The sequence below is a fragment of the Falco rusticolus genome, chromosome 2 (assembly GCF_015220075.1).
Source record: "Falco rusticolus isolate bFalRus1 chromosome 2, bFalRus1.pri, whole genome shotgun sequence".
In the NCBI taxonomy this organism is placed as follows: Eukaryota; Metazoa; Chordata; class Aves; order Falconiformes; family Falconidae; genus Falco; species Falco rusticolus.
Genome location: NC_051188.1, coordinates 63,352,581 through 63,370,075, shown reverse-complemented (window position 1 = coordinate 63,370,075; position 17,495 = coordinate 63,352,581). Strand labels below are relative to the sequence as shown.

General features: G+C 44.8%; 1 protein-coding gene and 1 long non-coding RNA gene across 3 annotated transcripts in view; one reads left to right on the top strand and one right to left on the bottom strand.

The window, feature by feature from the left end:
• Positions 1-770: 770 nt before the first annotated feature.
• Positions 771-2,909, bottom strand: LOC119142631. The gene is made up of 2 exons (XR_005102358.1): positions 2,740-2,909; positions 771-2,192 (listed from the first exon to the last, which is right to left on the bottom strand). It is a non-coding gene; the product is annotated as an uncharacterized LOC119142631 (long non-coding RNA).
• Positions 2,910-3,001: 92 nt separating this feature from the next.
• The window catches only part of CARS2 (cysteinyl-tRNA synthetase 2, mitochondrial), a 39,555-nt gene continuing 25,061 nt past the window's right edge, over positions 3,002-17,495 (top strand). The window contains exons 1-7 of one of the 2 annotated variants that reach the window (XM_037375733.1): positions 3,002-3,249; positions 3,353-3,403; positions 7,444-7,561; positions 10,225-10,296; positions 10,993-11,098; positions 11,832-11,915; positions 14,711-14,840. In XM_037375733.1, coding sequence (XP_037231630.1) covers positions 3,041-3,249; positions 3,353-3,403; positions 7,444-7,561; positions 10,225-10,296; positions 10,993-11,098; positions 11,832-11,915; positions 14,711-14,840 — 770 coding nt within the window. In that variant the 5' untranslated portion in view covers positions 3,002-3,040. The remainder of the gene's footprint in view (positions 3,250-3,352; positions 3,404-7,443; positions 7,562-10,224; positions 10,297-10,992; positions 11,099-11,831; positions 11,916-14,710; positions 14,841-17,495) is intronic. The other variant, XM_037375732.1, reaches the window with a different exon arrangement.

The following is a 17,495-nucleotide window of genomic DNA, read 5'->3' as shown; positions in this document are numbered from 1 at the left end:
ACAGCTGTGCTTCTACCAGATTTTCTCTTTGGATCAAGCCCAGCCCGGAAAGAGTGCCTTCTTGCACATGCAGATAAAGGGACAGAAAATACATAAATCCATTCTAGGGCATTCACGAGTCACCTCTTTGCCTTAGTAAGCTCCAGTTTTTCTTTAAAAAAGAAGCAAGTTTTAGCCTTAACGGCTCCTAAGGAAAAGTGAGAAGATGGCCTGACAATATCAAATACATGGGTGTCCCCTTGAAACAAGTTTACCTGAAGCTCAGGCAGACACACCTCAGTGGGATTCTGACTGAGATGTACCACTCTGCAGACTGCATCTCCTGCTAGCCATTCAGCAGAAAATAAAGAAGTAGCAGGATTACAGCAGGCTCAGGCCGAGCATTGATCAGGTGTACCAGCTGCTGGCAACCTTTGAAGGCATCTTCTACTCCAGGTGGAAGAAAGATGAATCTTGTGATGGAGGCAGAAAATCCTTTGCCGCTATTCTGCCTCTCTGGTAGATGACTATTGTCTCATTCCACATGTCTCAGGCCAGGAATAAGTATATCAGGAAGGCAGGTATTTATAGGTGTCAGGAGAGGTGTGCCCACAGCCACAGACCGATTGTTTCTGAGAATGTTGGTATTTTTTAAATAATGAATTTATGCTTCTAATCCATCAGGATTAGTATTGCTTTTCTTTTGAGATTATATTTTTTTACAGTACTTGTAGAATACCTTCCACCATTCCATTGAATTTCTTCTACTGCATAAAAAAAAAAATCTCAAGTGTGAATGATGTTAACTGTTTATTTCAGGCATTAAGGAATTCCTTTCCTACCCTCAGAAAATCATGTTTTATAGTAGGACATAGAGGTTTCTGGACTAAATCCTAAAAGCTAGTCTCGATAGCACAGGCACTAAGCCTTCTGAAACCACCAGGGAAAGAAAAAGGTCTTACATTCTTCTGATCTGTTGGCAGTTTCATCCATGATAGCTAAACCTGGAATTAAGGCTAAAAAACATCCATTGTTACTTGGCATTGATTTGGACTCTGTCAAAGTGCTCGGCATTGTACAGAACAAAGGAGACAACAGAGTTAATGACAACTCTTAACAGGGTATGTGTTGAATGGCAAAGACATCAAGACCATCTCACTATGGAAACTGAAATAATTGGTTTGTGACGCTTCCTGAGAAATATAGGAAGCAAACATTTACAGACGGTATCTTCAGTTTTATCCTAGCTATCCTAGCTAGTCTCAAATTAGCAAGCCCATTAAACAGGTTTCTTGTCTAACCAAAAAGTTATGACTGTTAAATGAAAAATATTGTTGAAAGTGCGTATTAAGAAAAAAAAAAAAGGGCTTTGTATCAGATACTCTCTAAAATGAAGCAAGATGTAGATGGGCATCTATTGTTACATAAAAGCAATTATTTAAAATGATCATATTACATATGAGAAAAATCTATCAAACCTGTCCCTGGCAGACAGAAGAGGAAACAATGCAAGGACTTCTGTGAGGCAGCTCACCACAGGCAGACCTGTTCCCTGCAGCATCCAGTCACACTGCGATCACTCAGTATCACCTTCCTCCCAAAGGCCAACAAGATCCTTTAGCAGGTGAGTAACACAGTGGTCTGGGAGACCTGAAAAGGCTCTCCTCTGAACAGCCTGCGTAGAGGCTTGTATGGAGGAGGACAGTCAGGGCAGACAGCACGCGCTGGAACCAATGGTTCGCTCTCTCTTCTCATACAAGAGCAAGGGTGGCTGCAACTGGAGCTAAAGGGCTTCAACTTCAACACAGGCCAAGAGGATGCTTCCTAAAAATGGCAGCACACCTGCGGTACTCCTTGCCAAAGGCTGGAGTTGATGTGTATTCACAGAGGCCAGGGAAATTAACGGTAGAGGGAAGGTAAAAAAACTGGGGGGCGGGGAGGGGAGCGGGGAGAACTCCAAAGCATTCAGCTGAGGATGTCATCTGGTCTGAAGCTGGGGAGCTGGGAGACACTAGCTGGGAAAATATTATATATGCTTATAGAGTTCTCACATGTTTCCTTGGTACCCGCTGGCAGTTACTTTTGGAAACAAGACGCTAGTTAAAGAAGACTGTTGGCACCATTACGCCTGGTCCATTATACTGCTATTCACTCTAGTTTCCCAAGTGGATCAAGGCACTGCAGCCAGCTAAGCTCCGTTTCCTCGGTACGCTCTGAAAGAAAGAAAGAAAGAAAAAGAAATCCACAACGAGATGAGAGAATCATCACCAGAAAACACACACCCTTCGCTTGTCCTGACTCCGGGAAGGAAGCGGCCCTTCCTTGGCATCAGCCGGCTAAAGCCCAGGGTACCGCACCGAGCGCCGGCCGCAGGTCACTCAGTTTTGAGACCGCCCAGGCCGGGCAGGGCTTCACAGGGGCGCGCGGGGCAAGGGAGGCGCGGGAGAGGTTTTTGAGACTGCGATGTATTAAGCCCAGCCTAGGAATGTCACACCACGCTTTTCTCCCAGGAGCTAACAGGCTGCCCGCCGCTCCCCGCGCTGATAGGCGGCGTACAACGGATTCGTCCCCCGCGTTTGACCGGATCGACTCGACACGGCTGCGTTAAACCTCCGCTCGCAGCCCGCAAACGCCGCGCCACAACCCACCGCGCTGCCGCCGCGCCGCAGCACCGGGCTGGGTACGCGCTCTTCGGCCGGATCCAAGCGGGGGGTGCGCCGCCCGGCCCCGGCCCCGGGCTCCCCAGCCCGCCCGACTCACCGAGGTCCGCGCCGAGGAACGCTGGGCCGGGCCGGGCCGGGCCGGGCGCGGGGCGGCCGCAGAGGTGACCCCGCGGCCCGGCGAGAGGCGGTGGCGGCCCGGCCGCGCCCCCTGCCCGCCGGCCCCGCCTCTTCCTGCCGCTCGGGCTGTAGCTACCCCGCTCGCACGCTGTCAGCCGGCACAGGCGGCGCGGCTGTCGCGGTGACAGGCGCGGCGGGTTGTGCCCGCTCACCTCGCCCCTCCCCGCGGGGAGGCGGAGCCCCCGTGTCCCCGCCCGCGGCCCGGGGCTGTGGCCGTGGCCATGGCCATGCTACGCGGCGCGGTGGCGGCGGCCCGGCGGTGCGGCCCCGGCCCCGGGACGGGCAAGGCGGGCGCGCCGCGGCGTTACAGCGCGGCGGAGCGGCGGCGGTGGGTGCCGCCGGCGGGGCGGGACAGCGGGATCGTGGCTTACAACAGCCGGAGCCGGAGCAAGGAGCCGCTCGTGCTGGGCACGGAAGGAGTGGCGACCTGGTAGCGCCCCGCAGCGGGCGGGCGGGCGGGCGGGCGGGCGGGGGGAGCGGGCGGCGGGGGCCGGGCTGGCCGTGACGGGTGCCTTTGCCTCCCCTCTCCGCAGGTACAGCTGCGGGCCGACGGTGTACGACCGCGCACACCTCGGGCACGCCAGGTGAGTCCGTCCCGAGTCACGCTCGGGGGGCGCTTGCGCGTGTCGCGTCCTGCGTGGGCCCGGCGGCGGTGCGGGGCGTCCGGCTGCGGCGGCAGCCCGTGTCCCGGCTGGTGGCGGGCCCCGCTGCGGGGGCGCTGGCGCTTCGCCTCCGGCCCCGTGCGAGGGGGGAAACCCGTGCTGGTTATATATGTATATATGCTTATTTAATATTATTTTTTTTTTGTCTCGGCCTCAGGAAGGGGCTGTCGGTGCAGCTTGCACCACACAGCAACAAAACGGGGGGATGGGAAGCATTAGGAACGTGGGCTTTTCGGCTTGGTAGGGTGAGCTGTGCCAGGTCACAGACCCAGGGGGCTTGGGGTCCAGGGGCAGGGCCACCTCTCTGTGCAAAAGCGTAGTTTTCCTCGGATGTGATTTGGACGCCGTGTCGGCACCAAGGAAAAGCCATTCAGTGCTGAGCATTAAAAAGATGCTTTTAAGGTTAACAGCCAGGTTAACGCATCTGTTCTTAAATCTGCAAAAGGCTGGGTAGCTTGAAGGCCTTTTTGCATAGTAACTCTGCAGTGGCTTACTGTGTTTAAATAAACCCCAGAACAGCACAGCATTTTTTCTGTAGGTCATTAGGATAATTACAATAATAAACCAGCTTCATTGTAAGTAACTTTGGAAAAGTGCTTTGGGTGCAGCCGGTGGTGTCAGGATGACGTGCCGGAGGCGAAGGTGCAGGGCGGCTACAGCAGTGCAGCAGCTCCTCGCTCCTCATTCTTAAAAGAACAAGGAGCATTGGGCTCCCTGGAAGAGCAGGGGGCTTCCTCAGGTAATGCTGTCTGTGTGAATTTCATAGCTTCTGGTCCTGTTTCCATTCAGAAACTTGTGATGAGTTTTGCTCAATGCTGAGCTGTCACAGTGCTGCACAACTGCTCCTTCTTTCTGTAAGAGGGAAGTTTTAAAATACCAGTCATGTAAAAACTGTTGTTGGCAGCCTCTCCTTAAACGCTGCTATACTGTTGTGTGCATGTAGTGGTGTCCTCCTTGCTTTTGTCCAGTCATAGCAGAAAACTAAGCTAGCTTTTTACTGGTGATTTAAAAATCAAAAAATCTGTATTTTGAGTTTTTTTGTTTGTACTTAGTACCCTTAGGGGAACTTTAAAAAAAGAAGGTTAAATACACAATTACTGTATTTAAATCTACAGTTGTTGTAATACAGAGTATGTTACAGTTTACCTTGAAATAAATACAATTTCAAGTCATTACTTGAGAACATCTGTATAAAAAGATGGTAATAAATTCCTCGGGTTTGTCACTCATTTGAGGTTCTCTAGTATGGTAGAGCCTATCTTCCCTGACGTGTAACAGAAGAGGGAATTGCAGATGTGCACCTGTCCGAAGTGGTGTAGTGGATCTAGAACGCAATGTTTGTAGAGGTGAAGAATTTTGTCTCTTGGTCTCGCAGCTCTCTGTGGCTTTTGGATGTCTGCTTTTGTCAGTGGATCTCTGTGTTCTGCCTTTAGGCTCTTTTGATCAAAGGAGGGAATAGGAAGGCCTTGCTTGCTCTGCCTGTTCTCTTACCCATCTCTTCTTATCCCATGTCTAAACCAGCAATTTCAAGCTTTCCTGATGTGGAGAGGTTTGCCATACGTCTGTGCTACCTGGGTTTAACCTCTTCACTTACTGATTTAAGAAAGCATAGTTAGGGCTGAATATTGCCTTTGGAGTGGTGTATTGTGCAGATAAGTAGCCTTGTTTATACTCTTTCTGCTGCCTCTTTAGCACCTTCACGTGTTGTTCCGCTGAAGACCTTCCTCTCTCTTTTCTGATCAGTTAAACCCTCCAGTGTGTGAGGAGTTGGCTGTTCCTTCCCAGTGTCTGTAGTCTTGCACATGTAAGTGTTGGCAAGCTGTTGCTCACCCGATTTGTTCAGGATGGTGGAGTGCTCTTGATTTTATATATTATTATTTTTTTAACTTGTGGTGGGTATTTTTGTTTTGGTTTTTTTTTTTTTTTTTTTTTAACCCCAGTAGCTACGTCCAACTATAGAGCTTTGGTAGGTGCAGCTGAAATGCATGCTGCTGATGGAGATGCGCTCGGAAAAAGCATGAAGTCAGGTGGAGTGGTGGCTGTTGTTACCATGTCACTCTTGTAAAATACCATCATTTTGTTGTACTCTTGCAATATAGTATCACTAGAATTCCTTTTTCCCCTCCTTCTCTCATTTGCCTTGCGGCAAACATGGCAGGTAATAATGCAGAAATGAACTTGAGATTCTTGAGAGGAATTTGAAAATAGTAGCATTATTATTTTTCTCCCCTCCTCCTTCCCCTCTACAAAGATTTTTTTTTTTTTATTTCTCTAAATAATCCAACTTTCTGTAGTATGTTGTGCTTCCAGTCTTCAAAACAGGTGCTCTGTATGCCTCAATACAACAACCAAACCTCATCCTACACAGAAAATAAAAATCAGACTGGTAGATAATGCCATCTTTTTCCCCTCAGTTCTGAGGCTGGTCTTGATCGTGCCAGTATGAGCTGCAGCCTAGTTGGCATCCAGGTTCCTGGCTCAGTGCTTGGAAATAAGAGTAAAACCAGGCAAGAAAGATTTCATTCAGTCTCCTGTGCCTGTTCTGCCACCCCTCTGATTTTGACTGCCTTTTTTTTTTTCTTTTCAGTCCTGAGGTGGTAAGGACCCTGCTTTCTGAGGTGTCAGGAGATGTGCTCTGGCTCTTGCAGTGTTTCTTCCATCAATTCAGTTGGAAGATTAGAGGAAAAGAAGCAGTGTGAAATTTGTGTCTGCTCTGGGAACTACGACTGCAGGGCTGTTGAATCTAATATCAAGCTTTTGATGCTGCCATTGTTGCTCTGAACGGGGTCCAAAGACAAATGTAATATTCTTATGGTATCATGTCACCACATTAGATGAACCGTACTCCCGGTGAGCTGGTATTCATTAAGAACTATCTCCCTGGCAGCAAGGCTTTCAAAAAGCCTTTTTCAACATGGGTGTAGTGTGAGCAACAACAAAAAGTGTTTTTCTTCATTAAGATACTACACATCCGTAAATCTTAACCTTAATGCCACCTGGTCCTGCAGCTAAGGGGAAGGATGCAAATCCGTTTCCAGTATCTGCTTACACATCTTTGCTCTGACAGCCACAGGAGTTGCAGCTCATGGAGGTGAAGTGGAAGCCTGTAGGTCTGCGGGTCTCCTTTTGGGCTCTGTTTTCTCCAAAGCCAGCAAAGGCAGAGGATTCTTATCACCTTACAGGACAGACCTGGAGCTCTAGTCACCTTCTAATATCTCATCTAATAATTGAGTTTTACTCAGTCAGAGTGTGTTTTGAGACTTACAAATGGGGAGTCGGCAAGCAGAAGGGTCTGCCACAGCCCTGTACAGCTTGTGGGTATGCCAGTCTATCAGCATTAAATACTATGTTTTGTGACAAAGAGCCTGAATAATCTTGAGAATTTATTCTTAAGCGTAGATAAAAGAAAATAACCCACAGAGCAGCTCTCCTTTGCTATCAGAAAAGATCTGTGGTGGTGTATGAATGAAATAGTTTATCAGTGGCTGGTAGCTGTAGTTACTCAGCCCTAAGAAAAGTTCATTTGAACCCTGTTTTATTTCTCCCTCTTCTTCTGCCCTGTGGCTTTTGAAAACCTGTTAGAATATATGAAGCCTGAGTGATGTAGTTCAAGAATATCTGATCTGTGTGTCTTCATCCCTTTGAGAGGGTCTCCTGGCTCGCTTGTAGCTTCCAACACACTTTGGTGCTTGAATAAAGAGATGCAACAAAAGAAAACTCAGACAATTGATGTAATGTGTCACTAATGCCAGAAGAGGGTAGGCCAGTTCAAGGGATATTTGCTTGCCTTTTGTGCAGGTGTTAACTGGTTCTGGAAAAGCACTTTATGCACTGAAGACCTTTTCATTGCAAGTGTTGGGAGTATTTAGATTGTCCCTGTGCCTGTTAGTGCTGTTGGTTCTTTTAAAGTTTATTCTTACTACTGGATGTTTAAAAGATCACTTTTTTTTTTTCTTTTCCAGCTCCTATGTTAGGTTTGATATAATTCGAAGGATAATGACTAGGTTCTTTGGAATTGAAGTTATCATGGTGATGGGGATCACAGACATAGATGACAAGATAATAAAAAGAGCCAATGAGGTAGGTGTTTGCTGCAGTCTCTGACCCAAACTTTTGGTATTTTCTACAGCTACTTACATAGGAAAGTTAACCTAGGTTTGTTTTTGTTTGGTTGGTTTGTTGTTGAGTTTTGTCTGTTTTAGTAAGTATTATTAAATGTTTAATAAGTATTAATAAATGTGGAGATTTCTGGTCCCTGGCATGGCTGTAGTGGGGCCAGGAGCCTGGGAGGCTGGGCATCAGGAGCCATGTGGAGGTAAAGGGGCGCAGAGCTGTGTGAGGGTGACAGGCAGGGCGGGCTGTGTTACAGCACCCACGGCTGGGGTCCTCCTGCCTGCGAGGCCAGCGGCGAACAAAAAGCCAGGGTGAATCCGCAGCAGAGTGAAGGGTGTCTTATCCCAAAAGCATCCCAGAACTTAGCAACCAGGAGGCTTCTGGCTGAGTTCTGGAGAAGCCTTGTGGGCTGCCGAGATGTGGCCTTGCTACCCGCAAGGCCGAGGGCGGTTCCTGAAAGGTGCCGAGCACCATCTAGCTGCAACATCAGCTGTCAGTCTCGTTTGAGTTTGTCACCTAGGTGAAAGTTGACATTGAGTGTAGGGGTAAAGTGGTGAAACTGGGGCTGTAAGTGGTTCTCAGTTGCATTTTAATCGGACCTTTTTAACCAGCTGAGCTTGGTGAGTGATTATTCCAATTATTTTCTTTTTTTCTTTCTTTTTAATTTAAATGCTTTTTGGACCCTGAAATGCTAAGAATGTTTTCTGTGGCTTATTCTACATTTTGATTTTTTTTTTTTGTTTTTAGAAGCTGTAACTTATGTCTGCTGGATCATAAATGAATGTGTTGGATCAAATTGCAGTTGCAAGCTTTAAGCTAGTTTCTTGGAGCCAGAGAATTTGATGGCTGTCACTTTTTTTATTTAATCTTTAAGTAAACAGTTACTACTACAGTTAAATATAGGGTACTGCATTCAAACAAATAGAAGCACGCTGCTCCTGTAGAAATGCCTGTGTGGTCTTCTAGTCCATTTACTTGCAGTTTGCTAAGGCAGTAGGCTATCTTAAAAAATTGTAACCCCCAGGCATTATAAGTCTGTCTGTGAATTTTAGAATTTTTCCTTATTGTCAGAACATTACGGAGATTATGTTTGAGGAGGCGGAAACGGCACAATGTTTTAAAGAATTTGTGTTCATTATCTGTATCCTTTGGTCTTACAAAGTAATCTTTCCATGGCTTTTTAGTCTCTTTCATGCCTGCTCTGCTCTGTACACTTTGTTTGGGCGGCCAAGGCCTCTACCTCAGTAGCTTGGTTTTGTTGGGACCTCTGTACCTGAAGTGTTACAGTGGTAGGATCAATGTGCCTAAGCTTGTTCTCCACCCTCTAGTGGGTTTCATCTAGAGAAAACCTGGAAGTTGTGTATCTAGTCTATGATGAGCATGCTGCCTGCCCTCAGTGGTCCTTTGAGAGAGAGAGAGAGAGAGATGAGTGTCTGTGTGTGTTGAACATCCATCTCAACGGGAGGAATTTCCCCACCTTCCTCCTATAAGCACCTTTGTGTTTCTGTTGATGGAAAAAGCAGCTGAGCTGTCTGGGGAGATGAGTGCAGTTGCTAGGGTCTGGAAGAGCACTCTTTCTGGTCTGTAGGCAGGAGTATGCCTTCATTTCTCGGTGCTGAGCATCTTCCTCATTTCATTGCTGGATGAGCATCTAGTCTGTCTTCACCAGAACTCCTGCCTTGTCCAGGAGCTTGTCCAAATAGTGGTACCCACCAGCGCTCCAAAAATCAGATCCCTTAAAGATGTTCCAGTAATGAATTGGAGGTGTTGAAACTGGATTTATTTTGCTAATGATTCAGTTACCTGCAAACTGGAGAGACTGAGTATGTTGTGTACTCCTCAGAGAAGATGTAAAAGCTCACGTTTGAAACACTTTGATATCATGGTTTTGCTTGCTAGGGCAGGTTTTGCTGTCATACATCTTTCAAGCTCTGACGGCTTCTGAATATTTGAGAACAAGTATCTTGCCACATGCAAGTTGTCTCTTTCCTTTTGGGCTGCACTTTCTTGTTAGCTCTGTGAGCATCCCTGTTCCTGTCCATTGCCCCGTGAACGAGAAATATGGAGAAGGTGCCTGAGAAGCGCCACACTTGATGAAGCGTGGGACTGAATTTCAGTTCATTTCCCCTGATTGTACAGAGATCTACAAATAACTGTGATCAGCTGCAATAGCTTATTTTTCTTAATCACTGAAAATTAATACCTTGTCTCATCCTGCAAGTGTCTGATCTGTCTTCCTGACATTTAGGTGGTATCTGTGTCCCCTGCCAGTAAGTTAAATGAATTTCATGTCCTGTGTACTGTAGTCTATCTTGTCTCTGGAAATGGAAGACCCTCTCAAGAGGAAAATAATGAGAGAAGGAAGGAGTTTATTTTAATCTTGGGTTGCTTTCTCTTAAAAGATGGGTATTAATATTTTGGTAATTCAGAAGTGTAAATGATATACTACTTTAAAGTTATTTATAGCTTATATCTCCTCCACATCAATGTTAGATTAATAAGCCTTTCTGATTCTTTACCTTGGGGGCTTTGTAAGTCTTCCAATTAGCTACTAACTGTCTGATAGAAGATTGCAATATTTTATATTATTACTTTGATTTATGATTTACTAATCTGCTTCTCTCTTTCAGATGAATATATCGCCATTAGCTCTTGCTCGTATTTATGAAGATGACTTCAAACAAGATATGGCTGCCTTAAAGGTACAGATATTCAAGCTTCCAAATTTAAGAGTATTTTAAAGTAATGTATTTTGGCAAGGAATCTGATTTTGACAGGATGATCTGAAAAAATAAATTGCTTGTGTGTTGAAGCATTGCCTGGAAACTGAGTACTGATGTACTTTTTTGTTCTTCTGGAAAGATACTGCACACCTTTTGAGTAAGGAAATGGAGGGAGAAGAAAACCATAGCTTTAGAACAGGGGTCCTCAAACTATGGCTCCCCAGGGTCCTCAGTCCAGCCCCCAGTATTTACAGAAGCCCCTGCCCACCCCCCCCCCACCCCCCACCCCCCGCCGGGGGTTGGTGGGGAAACCAAGCAGCCGCAGATGACTGCCTGCCACTGCATCCGCGCGCCGGCCCCCTGGTTAAAAAGTTTGAGGACCCCTGGTTTAGAATGAACAAGTTTAACTTCCTTTTTTTTGTGTATTATCTTAAATTCTGCCTATGAACTTTTTATGATACTTGCAATTTATTTGTTTTTAAAGATAAATTTGAGGAGAATGTTCAGTTCATTTCTTAAATTCTGCCTATGAACTTTTTATGATACTTGCAATTTATTTGTTTTTAAAGATAAATTTGAGGAGAATGTTCTTTACAGTTGGTTTCTTAGGGTGAAAGAACTTGTAAGCAGTGTGTTTCATGCAGGTAACGAGATGTTACTCTTTCTTTGTTTAAGGTCCTTCCTCCTACAGTATATATGAGAGTGACTGACAATATTCCTCATATAATTTCCTTTATAAAAAAAATAATTGCTTGCGGACAAGCTTACGCAACCTCGCAAGGTGAGACTTCTAGTAAGGCAACTCCTTGTTCAGCACATGTACAGGAAATTGGCGCTCTTAATAATCCTGTTTTGTGATCAAATGAGATACCCTGTGCCAGGCTTTCCTTCTGTTGATTAACAGACAGGGTGTGAGCAACTCGTTTGTGATGACATGGGTGGGCAGAACAACTATTACTCAATTTCTATGTTAGATGTAGCTTGTTATTTAATATAATAGTTTACTGTAATGAACTGCCATCTAAGCTGCTGTGGGGAAGTCCTAGCCTGGCTTCTACAAGGGAGCTGGGGGAACCTCTTAGCTCTAAGCAGGAGGTGGGTATCTCCTATGTGCTGTAAAAGATGTGCTTGTGAGGCACAATATGTGGATTTTTTTTTTTTTTTTTAAGCAGAGGTGGTGGTGGTAGAAGGATTCGAGTGCATTATAACTGGAGTAGCAGCAGGCTGCGCTGCTGGAGGGGATTGCTGATTGTGCTTGGGCAGGGGAGAACCTGAGGAGACCTCCAGAATGCAAAGTTATCCTGTATGCAGAATAAGTAAATGTGCTGAAGTCAGTGAAAAGCTGGTCACATGGAAACTTCTGCTACTACTTTTGCAGTATTTCTGAATTTCTAAATCTGAAATTAAAATGGGAATTGAAAGGGCATTTTGTTTTGCTTTCAGGAAAATGTTGTCTCCTCATCATGAGTGTGCCCCATCTTTGCTATAAAACTAAACTTTTCTTTTTCTGCTAGGCAATGTTTATTTTGATGTTAAGTCTTTGGGAAAAAGATACGGAGTGTTAACTACTATTTGTCCTGATACCCAGGATGAAGCAGGTAAGTTCACAGCACCAACTTGTTTGTATTAATGTATTGTTTGAAGTCCTGATATATCTCTGTGTAAACTTTCATTCAACAGTCTGAAACAGTTTTCTAACCTCTTGTGTATAGCCAACACTTCGGTTAATTAAGATTGCATTGCTTCTGTAATTATCAAGGCACTTGCTGTTACCAGTGCAAGAGGAGATGTGGCGATCTCTTTTCATACTTGGTTCCCTCTACACCTTTGTTCTGGTACCTTAGAACAATTAGGAATCTTAATCAATTTTATTTATATACTTGGGAGTGGTACATATAAACTTCATAGTGAGGTGGTGGTCTCAGCCATTGCACTAGCCAGCAGTGAGATAGTTAAAGGTAAATGCAGGGAAACTTCAGCTACTGTGTTATTGTTTGGGCAGTTGCACTCCTCGGTTGTGTGCTAACTGGATGAATTTGCTTCTTTCATTACTTCCCACCAGACTACCGCTAAGCAGCCTGTTTGTGTGAGTGAGCAATCTCTTGATAGGCTGTGCTAGAGCATGCCTGTACCCTGGGCTGTGTGTTTTTTTGCTCCACTTACCTAGTTGCTGAGCAGGATTGCTGAGCCTCTTTGTAGCTTCTGTTGAGTTGAGTCTGATCTGGTCTCTGTGGTGGAGAATTTGACGTGGGTCTCCTGCATCCTTTTGCATGCTGAAGTTCAGTATTTCTTCATTGAAAAAAATCTGTTTGCAATTACTGAAAATGCCTGGCAGGCTGATGCTCGGGTGGATTGCAGCCAGAAACTTCTCACAGCTGCACTTCAGCATTACAACTCACAGAGGGAATGTGTTTTGTCTACAGTTATTTAGAGGCAGTTACCGACTGCAAAGGCAGCCAGCAGCCCCCCTGGGCTGCACTGGGAAGAGCATTGCCAGCAGGTCAAGGGAGGTGATCCTTCTTTGCTCAGCACTGGTGAGATTCCTGGAATGCTGGGTCCAGTGCTGGGCTCCCCAGTACAAGAGAATATGGGCATACTGGAGAGAGCCCAGCAGAGGGCTACAAATACGATGGAGGTACTGGAGCATCTCTTTATGAGGAAAGGCTGAGAAAGCTGGGACTGCTCAGCCTGGAGAAGAGGAAGCTCAGGGGCATTTTACCCATGTGTACAAATACCTGGGGGCGGGTTAAAGAAGATGGAGCCAGGATTTTCTCGGGGTGCTTGGTGATGGGACAAGAGGCAATAGGCACAACCTGAAGCACAGGAAATTCCACCTTTTTTACTCTGAGGGTGATTAACAGAAGAACACGTTGCTCAGAGAGGCTTTGAAGTCTCCATCCTTGGAGAGATTCAAAACCTGACTGGACACCATCCTGGGCAGCCTGCTGTAGCTGTGTGTTCTGATCAAGGATTGGACTGGACAATCTCCATATGTGCCTTCAAGCATCAACCATGACTGATTACGTATTTTACTCTGTTGCCCCTCAAGTCACTTACAATTAAATTTACTGTTATTTCTAAAGACTGTTGTTTTGCTTATAACCGAGAAGGTGAGGAGTGCGCTTTTTTTGTAGCAATATGCTCAAAAAAAGGCAGAAGAGGCATGGAATCAGCCAGAGATTTGCAAACTAGCGAAAGAGCCAAGATGAAGGTTCATTGGGTAAAAGTAGGGTTATATTTCTGTCCCTTTATTTCTTATCAAGTTTGAATGATGAAGCAGGTGTAATGGATTTTTGTAATCTGCTAGTCTTAATATTGCATGATGTTCTGAATAAAACCTCTGTATAATATCAATAAAGTACAAGTGGAATGGCTCAAGAAAAATGACCACCTAACAGATCTCCAAAAATAGCTGTGAATCATCATTAAGATGTGTTGATACTGGAATGCTCCAGGGATTGGTTCAGACCCAGTGATACACTGTGGTTTTGTTAGAGATCTGAAATAAGTAGAGAAAAAAGTAGATCGAGTATCAGCTGCTGATGAAACGGGTGAGTCATGTTAAATAAGGGAACTTAAAACAGCGCAAATAGCTTGCCAAGCTGGAGCCTGTCAAGCCAAATAGGTATTTTGTTCCGCATAGGTCAAATGCGAGGTTATGTATTTGTCAGCAAAAAAATATGGAGTCCAGAACCCTGTTCTGTAGCTCCTGCCAGGTAGTGGTTTGTATCTGACCGGGGGTTACAAGCCAGCAGAGATGAACTCTGTGGTACTGTGGCAAAAAAGGACTGAATCCTTGGCTGGCGTAGTGAAGGAAGCAGCAAATATGGCTGGAGAGGAGACCTTTGTAGAGAAGCAGTTGGTGAAAATGGTACTGGAAGGTTGCTACTGTCCAAGAACACTCATTTCCACGCTCTTGGTTTTATAGAATCTGAACTAGAAACTATTTGTGCCCCAGAGAAACAATAGTGTGAGTTGTTGGGGTTTTTTTTGTTTTGTTTGTTTGTGAGTTTTGGTTTAGGTTGTTTTTGTTACTTTGCTGCTGCAGTGCAATCCGTTTGTTGAAATGGGCTGATAAGTAACTAAATGAATGATGTAAAACCAGAGAAGGCCAAAAGGAGTAAAAGGATAGGATGTATTAGAGAATCATGAATTCGTCTTTTTAGCCTGCAGAAATCTAATTCAACATTTTTTATTTTTTTTTTTTCAAATGCTTGATTGGGAAACTGGAAGCCCTGTAGAAGGAGTAAGGGTGGAAAATCACAGGAAAAGAAGCTGAGCAAAAGGGATTAAGAACAGGGTAGTTCACTAAACACGCATTTCCACTTGCTTTCATCTGGTCTTTTTTTTTCTTTTAGACATTTCCCATTAACCAATCACTTATTCTTGGCAGTTGAATCTGATAAACGACATGGTAAAGATTTTGCCCTGTGGAAGGCTGCCAAACCTCAAGAGCTATCTTGGACTTCTCCCTGGGGAAAAGGAAGACCTGGATGGCACATTGAGTGTTCCACAATATCAAGGTCAGATTTCTTGGATTTTAAATCTAGTGCTGGTTTTTGTTTTCAGTCACAGCACAATGGTAACAGCAGTTTCAAAAGTGTTTTCCAATCAGTAGAAAGCACCAGTTTCCATGTGAATACTTTGTGCAATTTGGGATGTCACACGTGTCCCAAAACCTCTGCTTTGCGTTAATGGCACAGCTGTCTTGTGATGTCTTGGCACTTTCTCTTGAGATAGACTTGGTATTTAAAATAAGGTGTGCAGGATCACGCGGATAATTATAAATCTTGAACTGAGTAACCAAAGTTTTAGTGAAAGTTATGGTGGTACTTTCATTTACCTCCCTTCCAGTCCTTGCAGCCTCCATGAGACTCAGTTCAGTGTGTAGTGCTGTGTCAGGAGGACAGCATATGGGATTCCATCCTCACTCCAGCAAGTGCATGAGATCTTGCTGACCATATCTTAACAGCAGTTGTGGATGTTCATGCTAATAACCTAAATGTTTTTCAGCTTTAAGTCAGCCACAGTATTAAATATTCTGATTTCTCTGTGGCAGTATATTCTGTGGGCATGGTGTGAATTGTGCATAGTATTGTTTTGCTTGTAGTTCGTTTATATTAATTTGCTCTTAATTTGGGAGTTTTATTTTCTCCAGAGAATAGTAATACTTTGTCCTGCACTGTATTAACTTATGACCTATTAGTTTGTATATTAAAAAAAGAGACTTTAAATCTTCTCTCCTGGAAGATTGATGGTGATATTTAGTTTCACATTAGTCTCAGATCTTTTTTTGGAAGCTAATAACAAATTATTTAGATCTGGCCCCATTTAACTTACGTTTTCAACCCAAACTGAAAGCAGATGGAACAGGTACTTTAGGTTTGTTTCATGTGCTTTGCTGGTGCACCTGAGATTAAGTCATTTCTAACATTGTGAAAAGCATTTATAAGGGTGATTTGCTGTCTGTAAATAGTTTCAGCACTGTGAAACAGTTCTTAAGGCAACTGAAGTGCACAAAAGCGTGCTGTATTTGAAGTGCAACCTGTGACAGAAGTGCACAGGTAAGAAATGCCAATTACAAAATGGCTTATCTGCTAACATGGTGCTGTTTATAGTCTGCATTTATTTCTGTAAAAACTTTTTTTACCGTGGCTGAATGAGGCTTCTGCCATGTAAATGAGAGTTGACCCATGCAGAATCTAAGAGTAGTAATCCTGGACTGTGAAAAACGGAAAGCTTGTTTTGGTAAGCTACCTAAAATGTTTTGCTGTCCCAGGTCAGCTATCCAAGGCCCATGTTAAGCAATACCTACTTACCCAGCTCTTTTGTCAAAGACCATAAGGCATTTTAAGCAAGCTAGGCAAATTAATTTAAAGTCTTTGAAACATGCCTGAGGAAGGTGAATGAGAAGGACGTTGGTCTCTAGCATGGCATGGAGGAGGGAACCACCTGCTGTGGCTTGTACCTGATCTCCTCTCTGGGGTTTCCCTTGCGGTGAGATGGGCTGCTCCTCCTGCCCTTGAGCATTTTGCAGATCTGTCTCTCCCCAGCTCTTAATAGTTATGCTGGAGGAGACAGCAAGTGGCTAGTGCTCCTCTGTAGATGTCACAAGGGAAGGCATGAGCCAGGGCCATTCCCGGGAAGATCTGTGCTTAAGCTGATTTTGGAGCAGACAGGAGGAAGCAGAGGAGCATGAGCTTGGGAAATGCCAACAGCTGGTCTTTATTCTGTCTTCTCTCCTTGTTTTCTTTTCTTCCTGTGCCCCAACAGCTTCTGCAGAGCCATCATGAGCCAGGGTGTTTTGTCCCAAAAAGGGACAGAAGTATTAATACCTAGCCGACAACCAGGAGTAACTTCTCAACATGACATATGGGATGACTGTGTGTATCTATGTTTACACACGCGTGCATGCATGTGTGGGCCTTGCCTTTTGTCTTCTACTTGTGTAGACCTTGTATCTTCCCCACCTTGAGTGTCCCTGGTTTCTGGGCACTTAGCATTGATTTACCTCCCTGTGTTCTCGGTTTATCATATGGGCAAGTTAATGACTTCATTTTGCCCAATGTGGCCTAGCAGGGACTGGCTGGAACAGTGGATAGTGTAGCAGCCTTGACTCCTGGTGTTTAACAAGAGAGCATCTAGGTCAGTCCCACTGCCACGTGAATACCTCACTTCCAGCCACCAGTGTTTGCAGAGAGACCTGTGCCACGCAAGCCCGTGGGTGACCTGCACTGGTGCAGCAGTGGTGTTGGGCTGCGAGGAGTGGCCTTGGGAGATCAGAGGCATTGATGCTTTCTTTTGACATTATAACAGTATAAGACTAAGCGTTTTCTATCATGACTGCCTACAGTCATTGCCTGAACTCTTACAGAAAAGGTACAAGGTAAAGAAAAATAATACCAAATTTACAGACATGTTCATTACTTTGAAGTTTTTAACTTCGCAGATGAAGGTGGCTGTCTGATTCTGAAACTATAGCAGAACAAGGCAAGGAGACATCCTGCTTGCCATTCTTTAAGTTAGAAAAAATAATTGCTCCTGCTGAGGAGAATTTTGCGGGCAGATATTGGTCCTGTCCATCCAAGTTCTTCTGCAGTTTTGGTATCCAAGATCATTGTAAAGTCTTGTTTTAAAACTGCAGTCATTAAATTGTACGCTTAAATTTACGTTCTTTT